This window comes from Hypanus sabinus, chromosome 9 (assembly GCF_030144855.1).
Source record: "Hypanus sabinus isolate sHypSab1 chromosome 9, sHypSab1.hap1, whole genome shotgun sequence".
NCBI lineage: Eukaryota > Metazoa > Chordata > Chondrichthyes > Myliobatiformes > Dasyatidae > Hypanus > Hypanus sabinus.
Window position 1 is genome coordinate 56,191,090 of NC_082714.1, and position 21,462 is coordinate 56,212,551.

Genomic DNA, 21,462 nt, shown 5'->3' on the forward strand with positions numbered 1-21,462 from the left:
TGGCTATGTAGAACAGTCCATGTTCCAAGCCTTCCCCGGTAATGCTCCCAACTCTTCCTCCACTACATTGATGACTGCATTGGTGCTGCTTCATGCATCTTTGCTAACCTCGTCAATTTCATCAACTTTGCCTCTAACTTCCACCCTGTCCTTAAATTCACTTGGTCCATTTCAGACACCTCCCTTCCCTTTCTCGATCTCTCTGCCTCCGCCTCTGGAGACAAACTGTTGACCGCCATCTTTTATAAACCTACCAATTCCCACAGTTATCTTGACTATACTTCTTCCCACCCTGACTCCACCTTACCTCCTGTAAAAATGCTATTCCCTTTTCTCAGTTCCTTCGTCTCTGCCAAATCAGCTTCCAGGATGCAGTTTCCAGGTCATCAGAGATGTCCTTCTTCTTCAAAGGACAGTGTTTTCCTTCCTCTGATATAGATGCTAGATCACACACATCTCCATTTCCTGAACATCCACTGTGTGTGTTGCTTTGGATTTCCAGCATCTGCAGATTTCCTACAGAATTTCTTGTGTATACAAATTCTCTACTCTCAAAATCTCTCTCTTGAAGGACTTCCATTTACCAAGTACACCTTTGCTAGAACACAACGTATGGTAATCCACACTTGCCAGATCCTTTTTGATACCATCAAAATTGGCCTTTCTTCCAATTTAGATTCTCAACCCAAGGGCCAGACCAATCCTTTTCCATAATTACCTTGAAACTAATGGCATTATGATCACTGGATGCAAGGTGTTTTCCTACACAAATGTCTGTCACTTGCCCTGCCTCATTCCCTAGTAGGAGATCCAGTTTTGTGCTCTCTCTTGTTGGGACTTCTGTGTATTGATTAAGGAAACTTTACTGAACAGATTTGACAAACTCTTTACCATCCAGCCCTTTTACAGTATGGGAGTCCCAGTCAGTATGTGTGAAGTTAAAATCATCTCCTATCACAACCTTATGTTTCTTGCAACAGTCTGGGTTCTCTTTACAGATTTGCTCCTCTAAATTTCACAGACTGTTGTGTGGTCTATAATATAATCCCATTAACGTGGTCATACCTTTCTTATTTCTCAGTTGCACCCATAAAGCCTCACTAGATGAGCTTTCCAATCTGTCCCAATTGAGTATTGACATGACATTTTCCCTGACCTGTGATGTCACCCATCCCCCTTTAATCCCTCCCGCTCTATCATGTCTAAAAGAACAGAACCCTAGTACAGTGAGCTCCAGTCCTGCGGCTCCTACCAGCCTAGATTGGAATTAGATGGACATGAATTTGTATTCTGATTTACTTTATTTTTTCTTCAACTTCTGAGAATAATTGTCAATTATGTTTTACAGTATGCTGCCAGTACAGTGACTCTCCCAGAAACCTTGCTGTTTATATCCACACTTGATGGGAACCTCCATGCTGTCAGCAAACGGACTGGGGAGATCAAATGGACCTTAAAAGAAGGTGAAGCTATTCTTAAGTTAAAGTAACTTTATGAAAAATGAACATTTTACATTTTTTTAACATAAATACCTGATATGTTGATGAGTGCAGCTAATTAATTATGAACTTTTTCCCTGTCCTTATTGCTTTCTGAGTCTATGATCCCAGGATGAAATAGCTTAGTGGGATAATGTCAGCCTTATTCTTATGGTACTTGCAATGTTGGGGTTGGTCTTAATTCACAGTTAATTTCATTCATTATAAACAATGTTCTTTGTATCAATTATACTTTTCCATATTGGGTTTAGCTATGTTTTTGTCCAGTATAAAGGGAACTGATATCATTAATCCAGAAATGGCAACTGGAATTTCTGAAACAAGTATTGAGGGAAGTGAAGATTGAACATCCAGCAGTGATGGAAAACAATGATGGAAGAAAAAGTCACAGTTGACCGACTTTCATGAGTAGCATCAAGGGAAGGACAGGCAGAGCTTATTAGAACTTCTCAGATTAAAGATAGATGTAAGACTATGATAACCCACATCATACAACATGGCACGTGATGATGATGATGCTGTTAAGGGAACAAATGAAGTATTATAAAACAATATGATATGGACATAGAAGTGGCTTTCTGTTTAGAAGCACTACTATTGTTCAGAATGCACCCTATAAGCCTGGGGCAACATAAACAATAGATGTTTAGTGAAAATCTTTCACTGCTCACAAGCATCTTTGGTCATCCATTAGCTTCTGCAAAAAATCAGAAGTCGAAGAAGCTGATGTTAAGGAAATTGCTGTTGCTTTTGTTAAGGTTCTTATTTACCAATTTTCTTGCTGGCTGAAAATAAACATCTGCTCTGAAACCGAGAATCTTGTGATCTTTGGTTACAGAATTTATTTTTTTTAAGAAAGAAACACACAGGTGCAGTGTCCCTTTCTGTAGTGAGCAAGCATGGACTTCTGTGTCCAACTAATATCATGCTTATTGAGTCTGATTTGGTCTTTGTGCAGAAAGTGGAAAGTAAATGGCAGATAATTCTCTCAAAGTTATGCAAATTAGAGACTGAGTAAAATCAGATGATATGTATTGGATGAGGCAACCTGATAGTTGTAAGGAACATCATGACAAAGGAAACCTCTTAAACCTACCCTCTCTCCTTGTCATGGAAAGTCTGAAAAGAGCAAATGGTAATATAAAATAGACTTAATTAGGTTGATGTGATTATATAATCTCTGTTTACAGGACCAACATTCAATCAAGTTTAGGACCAGCATGATAGTTTCTCTCTTCAGTGGTCTGCCCCATCTTTAAATTAACTGGATATTGAATAATATTTGAATATTTAGAATCCTAAAACTTTAATGTGTGTCTCCTTTTGGGCAATCTTACAGTGTAAAATGTTTGGGAAGTGAGTTGCATATCCTATCAAATCTCCAAATGCCATTCACCCAACAGATTTAAAGAAAAGTATCAATTTGTTTGGATAGATATAAGGTAGTTCGAAGTCCTGTTCCAATCTAAACCTGATAGCATGGAGTAATAGAAATAACCCTGAATTTGTATTTAATATTGTTACAGAGTCAGTATTTAGTGCTATTTTATACTTGATGTACTATTTTGGGATCTGTGATTAATACTGCTTTTTCCCCAAATAGCCATGAATCTCATTTATAATTTATATTTCAGATCCAATCATTCAGGTTCCAGTCTACCTGGCCAAGTAAGTCACTGTTAAACATTAATACTCTGTAGATGGGAAATTTTTCAGTCTACAAACAAATTTAAGGTCTGTTGGCTCACTCAAACTTCACACAATCAGAAGTGGGTAATGTTGCCAATTTAGGTACCATTTCATAAAGAGAACTTCCTCATCCTGTTTCTTCCTGCCCAGTGTTTCTTCAAAAGCCTTATGTTTGATTTTTAATTTCAGGTTCAGTTGTCTGACTGTACTTAGTATAATGTTTGTTCAGATTCTGGTGTTCTGCTTGTTCAGTGAAATTATTGTGAAGTTTTGGGGCCATTGTCCATGCTGGGTTTTTCTATGTGATGAATGTGCATAGTTTTTCCCAGTCTAAAATTAGCCACAGTTTGCCCTTTTGTATTGGTTTTAGGCCTTATCTGAAAGATACTAGATTGTTCTGATGTTGATATATAGGGTGTCCCTTTATTTTGTGGCTGAAGCATTCATTTTATGAATGAAGTGAATATGTTCATTTCATCATAGTATGTTCTGTCCCCCGTTTATGATACTAATTTATAGTTAAATGAGCTTCTATTTGCAGGATCAAAACTTCACCCACCAGTCTTGCTTCCTCCCTCACTCACCCACTGTGAAGCAGCACATTCTTCAGCTGAACTTCTGCGTGTAACACTAGTGCTAGTGTTATTTTGACAACTCATCTAATCTTTAAGCAATCAAGTCACTACTGCTTGCTAATGTGGTTTCTCAAAATAAGCACAGAACATCAGAGACTTTTTATTTCTGGTTTATGTACCCTGTTGTGACTGTGAATGAAGTCACCAGAGAGACAGTGAAGCTGGTGGACATAGAAGTCTTTATTCAGGAAAACAAGCAACAGGCATATCACTTGGAAGAAGAGGCCTGTCTGACAGCAGGACTATTCCATAGTTACAATGTATCCACTTCCTCTGAATTACATATAAACTTCAAACACCTCCATCTTCACACACACGTTGCAGACACCCAAAATGAATGTTAATCACCACTGACTTTGGACTGTATTCAGGCATATGTGAGCATCTCACGTCAAATGGAGTGTTTCTTTGTTTGCAGTCAACCCTAGTCTGCAGCTCCACAAACACCATTGTTCTGCCAGACTCGATCTGCAATACATATTCAGGCCTGAAGACTGGTTGCTGTTGAAATTAATATTTGCTAAATACCATAACTGCAGTATAGGTCCTAACATAGCCAGTTTCTGAACAATCATTTGCAATGCTACCAAAGAACACTCAGACCATTAGATATTATAGCACTGTTTGGTTGAGATGATATAAAAATATTTGCATGACTTGAGTTCTTTTGAAGATGTTAAGCATCTTTGAAATGGTTCATATCTGTCATTTGAAGCCAAATTAATTGCAGTTATTTTTTGTTTACCAGTTTGTGCTACTTATTTAAACACTCTTCATTGATACATAGTGATAACTTGATTCCAGTTTTACACAAAACTTGTTTTGTTCTGATTGTAGACCAGCATTTCTTCCAGATCCAACTGACGGAAGTCTCTATGTCATGGGAGGGGCAGCTAAAGAGGGGCTAATGGTAAGTTGTAAGATATTTTAATGAATCTTGATCATAGGTTTTACTCCTGAGGGTATTATTCAGCTACATTGGGTTTTAACTCCTCTGATGTTTGCATCGTATCCACAAGCTTATTTTTAACATCTTCCAAAGTATGTAGGAAAAGTTAAACCTTTTTTATAATGACTAATTAGTATACTGTAATAGTACAGACACAAAATGGTCCCGACGCAGACTGGGAGACCATTTCACTGAACACCTACGCTCCATCCGCCAGAGAAAGCAGGATCTCCCAATGGCCACACATTTTAATTCCATGTCCTATTCCCATTCTGATATGTCTATCCATGGCCTCCGCTACTGTCAAGATAAAGCCACACTCAGGTTGGAGGAACAACACCTTATATACCAGCTGGGTAGCCTCCAACCTGATGGCATGAACATTGACTTCTCTAACTTCCATTAATGCCCCTCCTCCCCTTCTTACCCCATCCCTGATATATTTAGTTTTTTTTCCGCTCTCTCTCTGCCCATCACTCTGTCTGTTCTCCATCTCCCTCTGGTGCTCCCCTCCCCCTTTCTTTCTCCCTAGGCCTCCCATCCCATGATCCTTTCCCTTCTCCAGCTCTGTATCCCTTTTGCCAATCACCTTTCCGGCTCTCAGCTTCACCCCATCCCCTCCGATCTTCTCCTATCATTGTGCATTTTCCCCTTCTCCTCCTATTTTCAAATCTCTTACTATCTTTCCTTTCAGTTAGTCTTGATGAAGGGTTTTGGCCTGAATCGTCGACAGTGCTTCTTCCTATAGATGCTGCCTGACCTGCTGCGTTCCACCAGCATTTTGTGTGTGTTGCTTGAATCTGCAGATTTCCTCATGTCCAGTTTTTACTTCCAGCTTTATACATTATATAAAATAGAACAATAGAAACTCTTAAGTGAAGAGACAACTTGTTCCATTAAGTCAGCTCCCTGCACCCTAGATCTATCTTTCTTAGTAATGAAATCACAGAATGCTAACGCATGGGAAGACATCTGACCCATGCTCTGTGTAGCATTGACCAGCTGATACCACCCTATTGTCTCTTTACCATTAGCCATAGCAAATTCATTCCTTTCAGTTACATAGCTATAATTAAATCAATGACTCTTATATCTAACCACTAGTTGCAAGAAGAAAATCCTAGTGTCATTTTTGGTTGCAGCACCTTTTTGTGCAACCACAGGAGATGGTACATCTGTCCTTTTACCTCTTCCCTTTTCATCATCCAGGTATCCAAACAACTTTTTCCAAGTGAGGCAACCACTTGCACATCGTTCAAACTAATGTATTATATTCAGTGTTCACAATGTGGTCTCCTCTACAGTGGAGAATCCAAATGCAGATTGTGCACCTACAATTAGCTTGCAAGAGAGACTTATAGCAGCACCCTGTTGCCTATCACTTTAATTCTCCATCGCATTCCCCATCAAACCTGTCAGCCCATGATCTGTGATGTTTTAACAAATATTCAATGTAAGCTTGAAAATAGTATCATGTTCTTTCATCTAAGCGTATTACAATATTATATTGAATTCTACAACTTCAGCTAACTTATTTGCTCTGTCCTTATAAGAACTGACCATTTCTGCTATAAACCATTTGTCTGATTTTGGTTCTGTTTTCACTCTCTTTTAGTACATCTTGACCTGGATATGTCCTCCACCTCTGCATTTTTCACATTTTTTTACATTCATTTGTTTGTACTCTCACTCTCATATCTGATCTCATCCTACAGTCTTGTTCAGTATTTTTTTGTCTTGGTATTGGCTTCATTAACCCATTGAGCAGATGTCCTCTGCAACTCCATCAACCCATTGCCACGGGAATGCAGTCAACATGATCAAGGACCCCTCTTTCTCATTCTCTTTTCTACCCCTTCCATTGGGCAGAAGAGACATAATCTTGGGAACATGTATCACCAGGATCAAAGACAGCTTTTATTGCGCTGTTACAATAGACTCTTGAACAGACTGCTTTTACGTTGAAAATGAAATTGATCTCTCAATCTACCTCATCATGACCCTGGCACTTTATTTTTCTATCTGCACTGAACTTTCTTTGTCATTGTAACACTATATTCTGAATGCTATTTTTTCCCCTTTTGTAGTACCTCGGTTTATTTGTATACGGACTGATCTGTCAGGATAGTATGCAAAGAAAAACTTTACTGCATCACAGTAGATATGACAATAATAAAATAATTAACCAATTACTGCTGATGGCCCTGATAGCCTATCAAAAATATCAGATAGGTGCATAGCTATTTGATTTAATCCTACATTAATTTAGACAGCAGTTGTTATGTTTTTAGTTTTTCAAAGCTTGTCATTACTCATGCATCTCAATGTTTGGACAGGACCTTTGTAATTTCCTCAAACCCATCCTTCAGCAACCAAGAATACATTTCATCTGGATCAGCTGATTATCATGGAGCTAACCATGTCCTCACTTTATCAACTTTTTTGCTCAACCAAAATTTCAACTGTATCTTCCTATGCTGAAATTCCAGCAAGTATCTTCCTTTCTAAAGGCTGATGTAATTTTTGTGAGCCATGTCCTTATCTCCATAAGTCAATTCCTCTTTGGTCTTCGATTGCCATTATCTGTCTTCTTCCAACCCATTTCCTGTTCACATGCAAATAGAATATCTTTGGAATCTGCAACATTCGCTGCTCTTCTTTTCTCATGCTCTCTCTTCAGCTTCTTAAGTCTTTTATAATTCCCTCTGAGCTTTCTGTAATCAACCTTTGTTAACAATGTCATTATACTTTCTATTCTAAAGCTTATGAAATTACAATCAGTTGGCTTGGCTCATTATTCAAAACCAAATGCAGAAATGCTGCCTTCCCTGATCGGCTGGAAATTATCAGCTTTCCCTTAGCACACAACTGTCTGTTCATCATATTAATCCCTATGTGTTTAATTTGCTTATCTCACAAAGAATCTGCACTCTTATGGTTTTAATGCACCAACTGCTTAAAGAAAGATTTTGTACATAAACTGTATTACAAATTTTTAAAAAATATTCAAAAACAAACTTGTTTGATATTCAACCTCAGCTAGGTTCCTATGTGAAAACTATAACCACAACCATCTATGCACCAAAGGAACGATCGTATTTTGTCCTTTACTTTTCGCTGCATAATTTTACTTCAAATCTTATATCTAACCAAATACTTCTCAATTTCAAATGTTACTGTATTTTAACACTTCATTTTCCATCAGTTTTTCTATGTTAAACATTTGATACAGAGCACCGGAACTTGTATAGTAAAGTATTCCTTCAGTTTATTTTAAGTTCAGTAAAGAGTACAAATATTTTCTTGTTTTTCTTAGACAAAGGTAAAGGTTCATAAAGTTAGTAGTAACTTCTCACCATGGATAGAGGATTGGTTATAGAGCAATAAACAGTAATGATAATAGGGCAGGGAGAGAGGGTACATGAGCTACAAGGAAGATGTGAAAAGTTTGTATCATTAGTGAGTTAAATGTGTGTACAACAAGTTGGCTGATAGAATATGTGAGATCTGAGGTGCGTGTGCTGCTGAGGTCCCGTGACTCTGCCTTCAGAGCAGGCGACAAGGCAGCTTTAACCAACAGAAGGGCCAAACTGTTCCGAGCCATCAGAGGGGCAAAGCGTGCACATGCCCAGCTAATCCACAGTTATTTCCAGGACAGCAGCGACACGCGGCGCATGTGGAAGGGCATCCAGAACATCACCAATTTCAAGACAACATCACCTGACTGTGCAGGTGATGCCTCCCTCCCAAATGTGTTGAATAACTTCTGGTCCCGGTTTGAGGCGGAAAATGACGTGGCGGTGAGGAAGTCCACCCCTCCTGTGAATGACCAGGTGCTATGTCTCTCCGTGGCCGACGTGAGAAGAACCCTGTGCAGTGTCAACCCACGGAAGGCTGCTGGACCTGACAACATCCCTGGTAGAGTGCTCAGAGGATGTGCAGACCAGCTAGTAGATGTTCTCACTGACATCTTCAACATCTCCCTGAGCAGCGCCACCATTCCAACATGCTTCAAGGCCGCCACCATCGTCCCCGTGCCGAAGAAGTCTTTAGTGTCCTGCCTAAATGACTACCATCCTGTTGCACTTACATCCATCATTATGAAGTGTTTCGAGAGGCTCGTCATGAGGCATATCAAGACCCTGCTGCCCACCTCACTGGACCCCCTGCAGTTTGCATACCATCCCAACTGCTCAACAGATGACGCCATTGCCACCACCCTCCACCTGGCCCTAACCCACCTGGATAAAAAAGACACATATGTTCGGATGCTGTTCATAGACTTTAGTTCAGCATTCAAAACAATCATCCCTCAGAAACTGATTGGAAAGCTGAGCCTACTGGGCCTGAACCCCTCCCTCTGCAACTGGATCCTAGACTTCCTGACTGGGAGATCTCAGACAGTCCGGATCGGGAGCAGCATCTCCAACACCATCACACTGAGCATGGGGGCTCCCCAGGGTTGTGTGCTCATTCCACTGCTGTTCACTCTGCTGACCCACGACTGTGCTGCAACACACAGCTCGAACCATATCATCAAGTTCACCGATGACACCACTGTGATGGGTCTCATCAGCAAGAACGACGAGTCAGCTTACAGAGAGGAGGTGCAGCAGCTAAAGGACTGGTGCAAAGCCAACAACCTGTCTCTTAATGCAAACAAAACAAAAGATATGGTTGTTGACTTCAGGAAGGCACGGAGCGACCACTCCCCACTGAACATCAATGGCTCCTCAGTAGAGATCATAAAGAGCACCAAATTTCTTGGTGTTCACCTGACAGAGAATCTCACCTGGTCCCTCAACACCAGCACCATAGCAAAGAAAGCCCAGCAGCATCTCTACCTTTTGCAAAGGCTGAGGAAAGTCCATCTCCCACCCCCCCCCCCCATCCTCATCACATTCTACAGGGGTTGTATTGAGAGCGTCCTGAGCAACTGCAGCATTGCCTGGTTCAAAAATTGCACCATCTCGGATCGCAAGACCCTGCAGCGGATAGTGAGGTCAGCTGAGAAGATCATTGGGGTCTCTCTTCCTGCCATCACGGACATTTACACTACACGCTGCATCTGCAAAGGAAACAGCATTATGAAGGACCCTATGCACCCCTCATACAATTTCTTCTCCCTCCTGCCATCTGGGAAAAGGCTCCGAAGCATTCGGGCTCTTACGACCAGACTATATAACAGTTTCTTCCCCCAAACTATCAGACTCCTCAATACCCGAAGCCTAGACTGACACCTTGCCCTACTGTCCTGTTTATTATTTATTGTAATGCCTGCACTGTTTTTGTGCACTTTATGCAGTCCTGTGTAGGTCTGTAGTCTAGTGTAGCTTTCTCTGTTTTTTTTTAATTACGTAGTTCAGTCTATTTTTTTGTACTGTGTCATGTAAACCATGGTCCTGAAAAACGCTGTCTCATTTTTACTATGCACTGTACCAACAGTTATGGTCGAAATGACAATAAAAGTTGACTTGATAGAAAGAACTGCAAAAGCAATTTTTAAACTGAGAAGCTAATAAAACATCGGTGTACGGCGATGTCATTTTGTCTTAGTTGGTGAGCAAGTAAACATGCAGGCACAATAGCACTTAGTAAGGCAAAATTTTTGCTGGCATTTGTTGTAAGGAGAAGGAAGTATAAAACTGAGGAAACTTGCCAAAGTATGATACTTTGGAAAGAGGAGTTACCATTAAGCAGAATTTGGATTTGGGAAAATGAGAGACGATCTTATGAAATCAAACACATTTCTGAGAGCAGTTGGCATAGTAAATGTTGAGAGCCAGTTTCTTCCAACTGGAAACTATGCAGTATAATCCCAGAATGAAGGACGAAGCATCGATACTGATATGGATATACTTCTTCAAGCAAAATGTTGTGATTCATTAGAACACTTGGAGAACAGGATGCTCAGTTAGTGAAGCAATCATATTCAAGGCTGCACTCTGTAGATATTTAGACACCAAAGGAATTATGGAATATAGGAATTGAGCATAAAGAACCATAGGATGAGCTATGATAGAGCTAGCTCAATGCCCTCTGGGAGTGAGATTAAGAAAACCAGAATGCCTAAGGCTTAGTGATTATACTGCTGCTCAAGAAGTATTTGACATGTTAGATCACCAGGTTTTCTGAATTCATTTTTGACACTTGAATAAATTATTCTGCATGGGGAATCTAACATTTACCCAGGCTGTGAAATGTATATAGACCATAAGACGTAGGAGCAGAATTAGACCATTCAGCCCATCGAGTCTGCTCCACTATTTATTTGCTTATGACTGATTTATTTTTCTTTTCAGTCCTATTCTCCTGCCTTCTTCTCAAAACTTTTGACTCCCTTACTAATTAGTTACATATCAACCTGCACTTTAAATATATCCAATGACTTGACCTCTGCACTCATCTGCTGCAATGAATTTCAGACTTACCACCCTCTGGCTAAAGAAATTCCTCTTAATCCCTGTTCTAAAGGGACATTCTTATATTTGTCTAGCCATCGTTCAGATTAGCACTGTTGTAAATAGTTAGACACTGGAACATCCAGATCAGAAACTGATCGCATTTATAATTCCTGCTACAAGGTGAGAATTAGGCAGCATTTGGGAGCACAGAATGACCAGCACTGAGGTAATGAGTGTGAATAAATCATGAGCAGCAGAGAACATTGTTATTTGTAGGATATGCATACAATATGTGTGTTGATGGCCAGTTGTAGGAAGTCACTGAATTGGTCCCAGAAATCATGGAATGGGAAGGAAGAGCCAGTATTTAAGTCCAAATTCAAAAGTTATGATGAAAAATAGGCTGAGCTACAGAGAAGGGGCAAGACAGCAACCTTCTGAGGTTTTTAAAAATCTACAGGCAGCCTAATTATAATAGCTACGTATTGCCTAATTATACTTACCTACCTGACCTCACTGCTGAATGTCAAATACTGTTATTTGTTATTTCAGAAACTCCCTTTCACCATCCCTGAGCTGGTTCATTCCTCTCCTTGTCGGAGCTCTGATGGAATACTGTACACAGGTAAAGATTTCCTGTTAAATAATCTCCTGGCATTTCTTTGTTTGGTCAGGGTCAATCATGAATATTGCAACCTGTCTACATGATATGCAAGCCAGTATGTGAGCCAGGGCAGTACAATATGGAGAGGAAGCTTTACCTATGCAACAGGCTCACCCTCTCCACACAGCTGATAAATCCAAAGGAACACAGACACTGATATAATTCGGCAACAGCAGCATTGCAGGAGATGGCAGTTAAGATTGAACTCAACATTGGACTGCCTCAGAGACTCCGGCTCCGGGTTTAATCCCAAAGCTTTCCCCATGAGGGGGTATAGCCACAAGGCAGCAGAGATTCAGAGTTTTCCTTGCTGATGTTCCACCTGCCTGAAGCAACTAATATTAAGGTGTTAGTAACCCCCCCCCTCCCTTTGCTGCTTCTCCTGTCAGTAGAAATTGTTCCACCGGGCTTAATAATTAAGCCATTCTTGAAGGCCAGGAGCTGGAATTGGTTGTCAGCAGCTATTTGAGATGCACAACATTAGGAGCATTTAATAGGTAGAGGGAGCTTATCCCCACTACCTCCCCCAGCTACAAGAACTGTAAGGAACCTCTTTGGTTATATAAAAACAATTTTATATATGTCCAGATCCTGTTGTGATGAAGATTTATCAGGATACACATCATATCATCTTCTAATGTAGAGATACTGTAAGTGTTGCTGATTTTATCCATGCTGCTGCTTAATGAGTAGAAGTAAACAATGTGTTAATGGTGGTGAATTGAATCAGAAGGTAATGTAAGTATATGGGTCAGGCACTATATGAGTGCATATCAGCGTACAAGAGAAAATCAGCAAATAGGAGGGAGATTGAAAATCTGACTGAGTGGTGCCACATGAACAAACTCTCACTCAATGTCAGCAAGACCAAGGAGCTGACTATTGACTTCAGGAGAAGGAAACCAGAGATCCATGAGCCAGTCCTTGTTAGAGGATCAGAATTAGAGAGGGCCAGCAACTTTAAATTCCTTGGTGTTATTATTCCAGAGGATCTGTCCTAAGCACAGCATGTAAGTGCAATTACGAAGAAAGCACAGCAGCATGCAAAGATTCAACATTACATCTAAAACTTTGACAAACTTCTATAGATGTGTAGTGGACAGTATATTGGTGGGTTGCATCACAGCATGGTATGCCCTTGAATGGAGAATCCTACAAAAAGAAGTGGATACAGCCTGTCCATCACTGAGTCTTCCCCACCAATGAGCACATCCACATGAAGTGTTGTCGCAGGAAAGCAGCATCCAACATCAGGGACCCCCACCACCTAGGACATGCTCTCTTTTTTCTTCTGCCATCAGGGAGAAGGGCTCATACCACCAAGTTCAGGAACAGTTATTACTCCTTAACCATCAGGCTCTTGAATCAAAGGGGATAACCACTCAACTTCACTTGCCCAGTCATTGACATGTTCCCACAATCTATGGACTCAATTTCAAGGACTCTTATTCTCGTGTGCTTGATAGTTATTCTTTATTTATTTATTATTAATATTTCTTTCTTTTTGTATTTACATAATCTGTTGTATCTTGCACACTGGTTGAACGCCCAAGATGGTGTGTTTTTTCATTGATTATGATATTGTTAGTATTCTATTATGGATTTATTGAGTATACCTGTAAGAAAATGAATCTCAGGGTGGGATACGGTGATGTATATGTACTTTGGTAATAAATCTACTTTGAACTTTAAAATTCAAGAACAGAGAAATAGAATAAATGTTTCAGTTGATTAGAAAGGACCAATTCTGATAATAATTCATCTGACAACATGAATATGTATACGTTCTCTTGTATTAGGTAAGAAACAGGACCTGTGGTTTGTAGTAGATCCTGAAACTGGAGAAAAGCAGACCACATTGACCACAGATATGCCAGGGAACATTTGTCCATCTGCTCCTCTCCTGTACATTGGGCGAACAGGTAAGAGTGCTGAGGTATTTAGAACTGTTAAGAGGAAAGAGTTGGGATGTCGGGATTAATTGTTTAATGAGAAGGATGTCCAAAGTAATATCTTTGTGATTTTGGAAGGAAATTATCAAGGTTGATCCCATTGTAAATTCACTCCAGTGATGGCATAAGTTACAAGGGTGTAAGATAAAATAAGATGGAGATATGAAGAACTTTTCAACTTGTTTCTGGAATAGATAAATAAAGGGATCATTGAAGCAATTAACAACCAACATTAGGGTGTTTAAAGGACAGCTAGAGAACTACTGGTGGGGAATGGAATAATTGGAATCATTATGGTTCAAGGGTCATCTGTGTTCTCAGATAGAGATAAAAGATCCAGATCACTACTTCAAAGAAGGTCAGGGGAATTGCCCCAGAATCGTAGTTAATATTTTATTTCTCAATTTACATAAATTGTCAAGATAATATCATGTTATTATTTGTGAGAGCTTGGTGCATGTGAATTGCCTGATGGATTTTAGTTAATCTTAAACTGTCCTTCAGGATCAAGTTGACTTGCTTCCTTAATTTCTGATGGTTCTGAGTCGGCTGATAAGATCAGTGAAAGAATAGCAGACTCTGCCACATATAGTGTGCTTGCTGGGAGAGGCAAGTGGATAGTTTGGTTATGATCCTGACGCAACTCCCTCTGTAATTCAGTATGATCTTGAGAAATGGACCTAAAGCTCTCAGTACCATCCTGAATGTACTTTCTCTATTTGAGTACAGTAGTCATAATTCAGAGATTACCATGAAGTTCCGTTTTTTCACAAAATCTTTGAAGATGTCTGGATCACTTTGGCTGTACACCTGGTAACCTCTTACCTTGATGAAGCTTAGGATGGAGTATCTGTTTTGGGAGTCTGATGTTGTGGTCTATCCACTGGGCCTCAGTGCAGGGGATGTTAGTCTGGGAAAGGGTGCTGACATTGATTCTCTGATGATAATTAGAAGATTTTGTAGAGACAATGTGGGTGATATCTCAACAGTACTTTAACGTGTTTGCTGTATATAGTATATTTTAAAAGAAATATAACAGATATTTTAGACATAAGCAGGGGATAGGTGAATCCAGGTGGGGGGAGGGGAATAATGTGGGAAGATGGAAGGTGATAGGTGGGGAAAGTAAAATACTGAAGAAGAAGGGAGCCAAAGGGAGGATGGTGATGCGGAAGGAGAAAGAGAAGGGGTAAGAAGCAGAAGACTGTGGTTACCAGTTAGAAAAAAATGATAATTCATTTCAGTAGCCTCCATATCCAACTCATCATTCTCGGCAACTTCCGCCATTTCTAATGGCATCCCGCTACCAGGTACATTTTATCGTCCTATCCCTTTCCACTTTCTACAGGGGTTGCTCTCTCCATGACTCCTTTGTCCATTCATCTCACCCCACCAATCACATTCCAGGCACTTAACCCTACAACTAGGTTAAATGTTACACCTGCCTCTTTACCTCTTCTCTCACCACTATTCTGGACCCTAAACAGTCCTTCCAGGTAAGGCAGCACTTCACATGAGAATCTGTTGGTGTCATTCATTGCATCTGATATTCCTGGTGCAGCATCCTCTACGTCAGTGAGATATGATGTGGATTGAGGGATCCTTTCAATAAGCACCTTTGCTATGTCTGCCACAGCGCAATAATCTTCTGGTGGCCCACTATTTTCATTCCACCTCCCATTCCCATGCTGACATGTCTGTACACCTCCCCTTTCATTGCCAGATACAGATTGGAGGAACAACACCTCATATCCCATTTTAGTAGTCTCCCAATGGCCTCTATGAACATCAATTTTTTTCTAACTTCCAGTAATCACTCCCCCTTCTATTTTTCCTCATTTCACTGGCACAGTTTCTCCATTTCTTTTTTCTCCCCCACTGTTACAAACTGCTCATCACCTCCATGATCTACTGTCCTCTATCAGATTTCTTCTTCAGTCCTTTGCCTTCCCACCTCGCAGCTTCTCACATTACCCCCTTTTTATCCCCTTTCCCCCTCCCCCACTGTCACCCAAATCACCTTTCCCTACCAGCTTCTACTTCTCCCCCACCCTTACTCTTTTATTCTCACTTCTGCACCCATCCTATCCAGTTCTGATGAAGGGACTCGGCCTGAAACATAGACTTTTCATTTTCCTCCATAGATGCTGCCTGACTCATTGAATTCATCTAGCACTTTGTGTGTGTTGAACATCAGTCTATATTAAGTCTGCTGTGAACACATTGGTTAAGAACACCATATATATCCCTTCATGAAACAGGTATAAGATAGAGTCAGCCACAGTTCCTTTGTATGTGTTGAGCCACAGGCCTTTTCTGTGTTCTAAGTATTAGCAGCAACAGAAATGTAACCACAAGAGTATCAGTGTTAGAGATCATAAGGAACCTGTAAAAGATTGACCTTCCAGTACTCTTAGACAAACTCAGCATTCCTAATCAACAGCAATGGGAAATTGGTTACAATGTTTGAATTATTATGGAAATCATTCTAGTTATAACCAGTGATAGAACTCTAGATAAGAATATCCGGGTGATCCATGAACTAACTCAAATCACTCTCGTTATAACCTGCAATAGAATTGTAGATGAGAATGCCCGGGAGAGCCAGGAACTAACTGAAAACACTAGTTATAACCTGTGATAGAACTCAGATGAGAATGCCTGAGTGATCCAGGAACTAACTCAAAACACTCATTGCAAACAGGAAGTTTTCTTGGACTGGAAGCTCCACAATGCTTCAGAGGAAAATAAATGACTTTGCAGACAGCCAAAGATTGAGGTTTCACAGAAAATTATTGACTTTAGCCAGGGAGCCTCATGTCAGTTGTAGGGAATCTATTGGAATGGATTCTTAAGGATGGGATACATAAACATGAAGGGAATGGAGGGATATGGATCACGTGAAGACAAATGGGATTATCTTAAACTGGCATTGTAGACAGCACAGACATCAAAGGCGAAAGGACTGTTTCTCTGCTGTACTATTCTACATATGAAAGTTGGAAAGAGCATAGGTCCAGAAGCTCACTAATATACACAGCATCTACAGATTCTTTAGCATTATCAAGGTCATCTATGGCTTGAACATCCGAGACACCACCTCGCTGAGAGCAAAAAATAGAGGTGAATGTATCAAGAGACCTGCTGAAAGAAACAGAGAGACAAGTCTTATTTTTCTGGAAATCAGAATGCATTTGTGCCTGAAAACCTATAATTTAGCAAAATGTTCCTGTGCCAGTGAATGTAATAATGTTACGAATCCTTATCAATGATGTACGTAAATCAGGAAAGTACTGACATCTAGTGGCAGGAGTATTATTCTGCGTTAGAACAGAATAAATAGTAGCTTTATTATTTTGTGAGAGATTGTATAGAAATTGACTGATGTGAAACTTACTTTAATTATAATCAGATTGCGTTATTTTTAGTCACAGATGTATGTTAAGACAAAAATGCCAGAGTTTATTAATAGACTAGTTTCTGTTCATATTGTTAACTACTAAGAAACAACAGCCCATAATAGTTTTGTTATTTTAAATGCAGGAAATCATAATTAGTGCTTTTATGTGTTGACAGTGTAGGTTATTTGAACACAAATGCTGGAAGAACTCAGCAGGCCAATCAGCATCTATGGAAAAGGTTTTGTAGTTTATGTGAAGTTATTTTTAAAGTCTTTATCAGCCATAAAGATTCAAAAACAGTCTAATCCAACTACCTTTTCATTCATTTAAAGGCACAGTTGTGCAGTCTAAACTGTTATTTTTCCTCAGTTATGGTACTTGTACCACAGGACTTCTTTGAGGGCAAATAAATTGCGAGCATTTGGCTTCACAATACATGATTCCAATATGTTCAGTAATGTATGTGCCAATGTGGGGTCCTGGCATTGTCAACATAAGTCTTAGACCCTGGCCCCTACCTATCCATGGTGTTCCTGAATTGAGGCATTCTACAAAGTACTCACCTGATCATACTCTGCTTCCCACTTTGCAGATGCCTCCATTAAGTCTGCAAGAATTGTTCTGAGCTTCCAGTTTCCTGTCATGTTAATCCTCCATCCCATCCCCTCTGACCTCTCTGTCCTTGGGTTCTTACACTATTCCAACAAAAGCCCAACATAAGCTTGAGAAATAGCATCTCAGCTTTCAAGTAGATAGGTTCTGGCTCAACAATTTTCAAATAACAAGCCTTTCTAACTTCTATCACATTATACCGTTATGGGCTGTTGTTTCTTAGTAGTTAACAAGATGAATATAAACAAGTCTGTTAAACTCTGGCATTTGTGCCTCAAAATACATCTGTGACTAAAAATAACACATTCTGATTGGGTACTACCTATGCTGTGAGCATCTAGTTTTTGCCCATAGTGCAGCTTGCCTGTAGAAAATAGAGCATAGTGGTCAATAGGAATTGTTCTGGCTGGAGGTCTGTGACTAGTGATGTTCCACAGGGATTTGTACCGAGAACTCTGCTGTTTGTAATGTATATAAATGATTTGGATGGTATATAGATGGGTGGGTTAGTAAGTTTGCAGATGATACGAAGATTGGTGATGTCAAAGACTGGCAAAGATATAGTAGTATGTACAGTACATTCAGTGGCCTCTTTATTAGGTACTTAATAAATTGGCCACTGACTGTAGGTGCATGGTCTTCTGTTTCTGTAGCCATCCACTTCAAGGTTTGACGTGTATTTAGGGATGCTCTTCTTCACACTGCTATTGTGATGTGTGGTTATTTTGAGTTCTGATCACTTCCCTGTCAGTTTGAACCAGTCTGGCCATTCTGCTGTGACTGCTCTCTTTAACAAGCCAGTTTTGCCTACAGAACTGCCGTTCATGGGATGCTCTTGGTTTTTGGCACCATCCTCTGTAAACTCTAGAGACTGTTGTGCATGAAAATCCCAGGAGATAATCAATTTCTGATTATCAGAAGATAGTCAAAAGAAGGAGATAGTCAAAAACCTGGCACCAACAATCTTCCCACAGTTGAACTCACTTAGATCACATTTCTTCCTCATTCTGATGTTTGGTATGAACAACTAAATCACGACTATGTCTGCATCCTTTTATGCATTGAGTTGCTGCCACATGATTGGCTGATTAGATGTTTGCATTAATAAGCCCATGTACAAGTATACCTAATAAAGCGGCCACTGTGTGAAGATCGGTTGCATATATAGGTGGAATTTACCATGGCCAACTGTGAAATGTTGGCACATTGGGAGATCAAATGTAAAGAGACAGTACACTGTTGACGACAAGATCCTTAACAGTTTTGATGAACTGAGGTGTCTTGGGTCTAAGTTCATAACTCCCTGAAAGTGGCTATACGGGTTGATAGGTTGACAAGGGCAGATGGCATGCTTGCCTTTATTAGTCAATAAATCATGTTCAAGAGTCAGGAAGTTATATTACAGCTTTATAAATCTCTGGTTAGACACTGTTACGAATGTGCCACAATTCTGAGGGGCCGAAGGGTACAAAGTCACCCCCTCCTTTTTGAGAATCGCAAGATTGCTATTAATTCGGGTCTGGGACCCAGGAAATGAGAGAGAATCCACAAGATTTGGAATGTGTCCTGGCCTCAGCGAAACAAAACCACTGATAATGGCTATTGTCTCTTGGAGACGGAATTGTGTATTGAGTACTGTACTATTCATTGAAGCCCCTCAGGGGACGACCAGAATGGTCTGGTTGAGGGATTGCATCATCCCAACCTGATTGACATCTGAGACCCCATGAGTAAGGATAAAAGAGGGTCTGGGGGAACAACCCCTTTAGACGCACCAGGAGAAACGCTAGAGATCCCATGACAGCGTTTAATAGCGACAGCCGGTGAGGGCTCGCGTGCGTCCTCCCTTGCCAGGGTTGGCGGGCTCATCACGGAAGAACGGTTTAGCTAAAGGAGAGGCCACGAGTGAACGACCACACCAATGGGACTCCTGATGGATTGAAATCATAAAAGGAAAGCCGGCAAGTTTTCCTCCCAAAACTCTCTCTCTCTCCAACCATTGCAACACAGCGGTCCCCAAAGGCTGCAGCCTACATGAACTGAGTGAACTTTATATTTCCATTGGACAATACATTATCCCCTAGACAACGATAGAGCGTATTTCTTATTGATTATTATTATACCTGCACTTTTAGATTTAGTATTGATGACGTATATTATCTGTACATTTGCATTGATATTATTTTTGTGTATTTTTACTAATAAGTACTGTTAAAAATAGTACCATCAGACTTCAACGGACCTCTCTATCTTTGCTGGTAAGTGACCCAGTTATGGGGTTCGTAACAGCAGCATCAGGAGTATTGCATTCAATAGTGGTCACCGCATTATAGGAAGAATTGTGAGGCTTTGGAGATGGTTCAAAAGATGTTTACCAGGACGCTGGCTGGATTAGAGGACGATAAGCAAAGGTTGGACTAATTCTTTTTTTCCTCTGGAGCAATGGAGCCTGAGAGGATATCTGATAGAGGTTTATAGCGTCATGAGAGGCACAGATAGAATTGGAGTCAGTTCATTTTTCCCGGGGATGAATTATCTATTACCAGAGGGTATGCATTTAAGGTGAGAGGAGGTAAGTTCAAAGGAGATGTATGGGGCTCATTTTACACAGAGAATGTTGGGTCCTAAAAGGCTCTGCCGTGGGGCAGGAGTTGGGGTAAAGGCACATAGAAGAGATTCTTAGGTAGGCATGTGAATGTCCAGAAAATGGATGGACATGGACATTGCGTAGGCAGAAGGGATTCATTTAGTTGAGTGAGCAATTGGTTATTAATTTTATAGTTAGCACAAGATTGTGGGCTAAAGGGCCTGATCTGTACAGTACTGTTCTATGTTCTATTATAAAGTACAAATTTTTATAGTGAAATGATTGTTACTCCGCATCTGATGCAACATTAAAAAAACACAATAAGCATAACTAACACAATAAAAAAACAAAAGATCACAATAAATATAAAAGCAATCCTATAAAACACAATTCACAAGTAACTTATATGCATAGACTGAAGGTATGTACATACATAAAGTGAAGCTAGGTGATGTGTATTTAGCTATGGTGGGGATTAGTAGGGTGGGTTAATGGCTGAAGGTGTAATTAACCTGACGGCTTGGAAAAGTGACTGCTTTTGAGTCTAGTGGTCCTGTTATAGATGCTACGTAGCCTCTTCCCTGATGAAAGTAGAACAAACAGTTGATAAGCAGGATGGGTGGGATCCTTCATGACATTGCTCACCTTTATACAGCACCTTTTTGTGTATATGTATCCTTGGTGGTGGGTAGATTGGCACTGATGATGTGTTGGGGAATTTTAACGGCCCATTGTAGAGCCCCTCTGTCCACCGCAGTGCAGTTTCCATACCATGCAATGACACAACATGTTAGGATGCTCTCAAATGCGCATCTGTACAAGGTCATGAGTAATGGTGTGCACAGAGCAGCTCTCTTCAGTTTCCTCAGAAAGAAGAGGTGTTGTTGAGTTTTCTTGAGTGTGGAGGATGTGTTCTGTGACCATAAGAGGTTGTGCTACATATGCACTCCCAGAAGTTTGAGATTGCTCACAGTTTTCATTGTGAATGCTCAGGTTTGGGTGTTTGTCACTGTTGTAATGAAGATAACAAGCCAGCTATTTGGACCAAACAAAATCCCACAAACAGTGTT

The 21,462-nt window shown here is 40.3% G+C and overlaps 1 protein-coding gene across 4 annotated transcripts in view; it reads left to right on the forward strand.

Annotated features, from left to right (window-relative positions):
- ern2 (endoplasmic reticulum to nucleus signaling 2) overlaps positions 1-21,462 on the forward strand; it is a 90,958-nt gene that overhangs the window by 32,561 nt on the left and 36,935 nt on the right. For all 4 annotated transcript variants that reach the window (XM_059979728.1, XM_059979727.1, XM_059979730.1 and 1 more), the window contains 5 exons: positions 1,349-1,463; positions 3,134-3,167; positions 4,661-4,733; positions 11,729-11,801; positions 13,640-13,762. In XM_059979728.1, the coding sequence (XP_059835711.1) occupies positions 1,349-1,463; positions 3,134-3,167; positions 4,661-4,733; positions 11,729-11,801; positions 13,640-13,762 (418 nt within the window). The remainder of the gene's footprint in view (positions 1-1,348; positions 1,464-3,133; positions 3,168-4,660; positions 4,734-11,728; positions 11,802-13,639; positions 13,763-21,462) is intronic.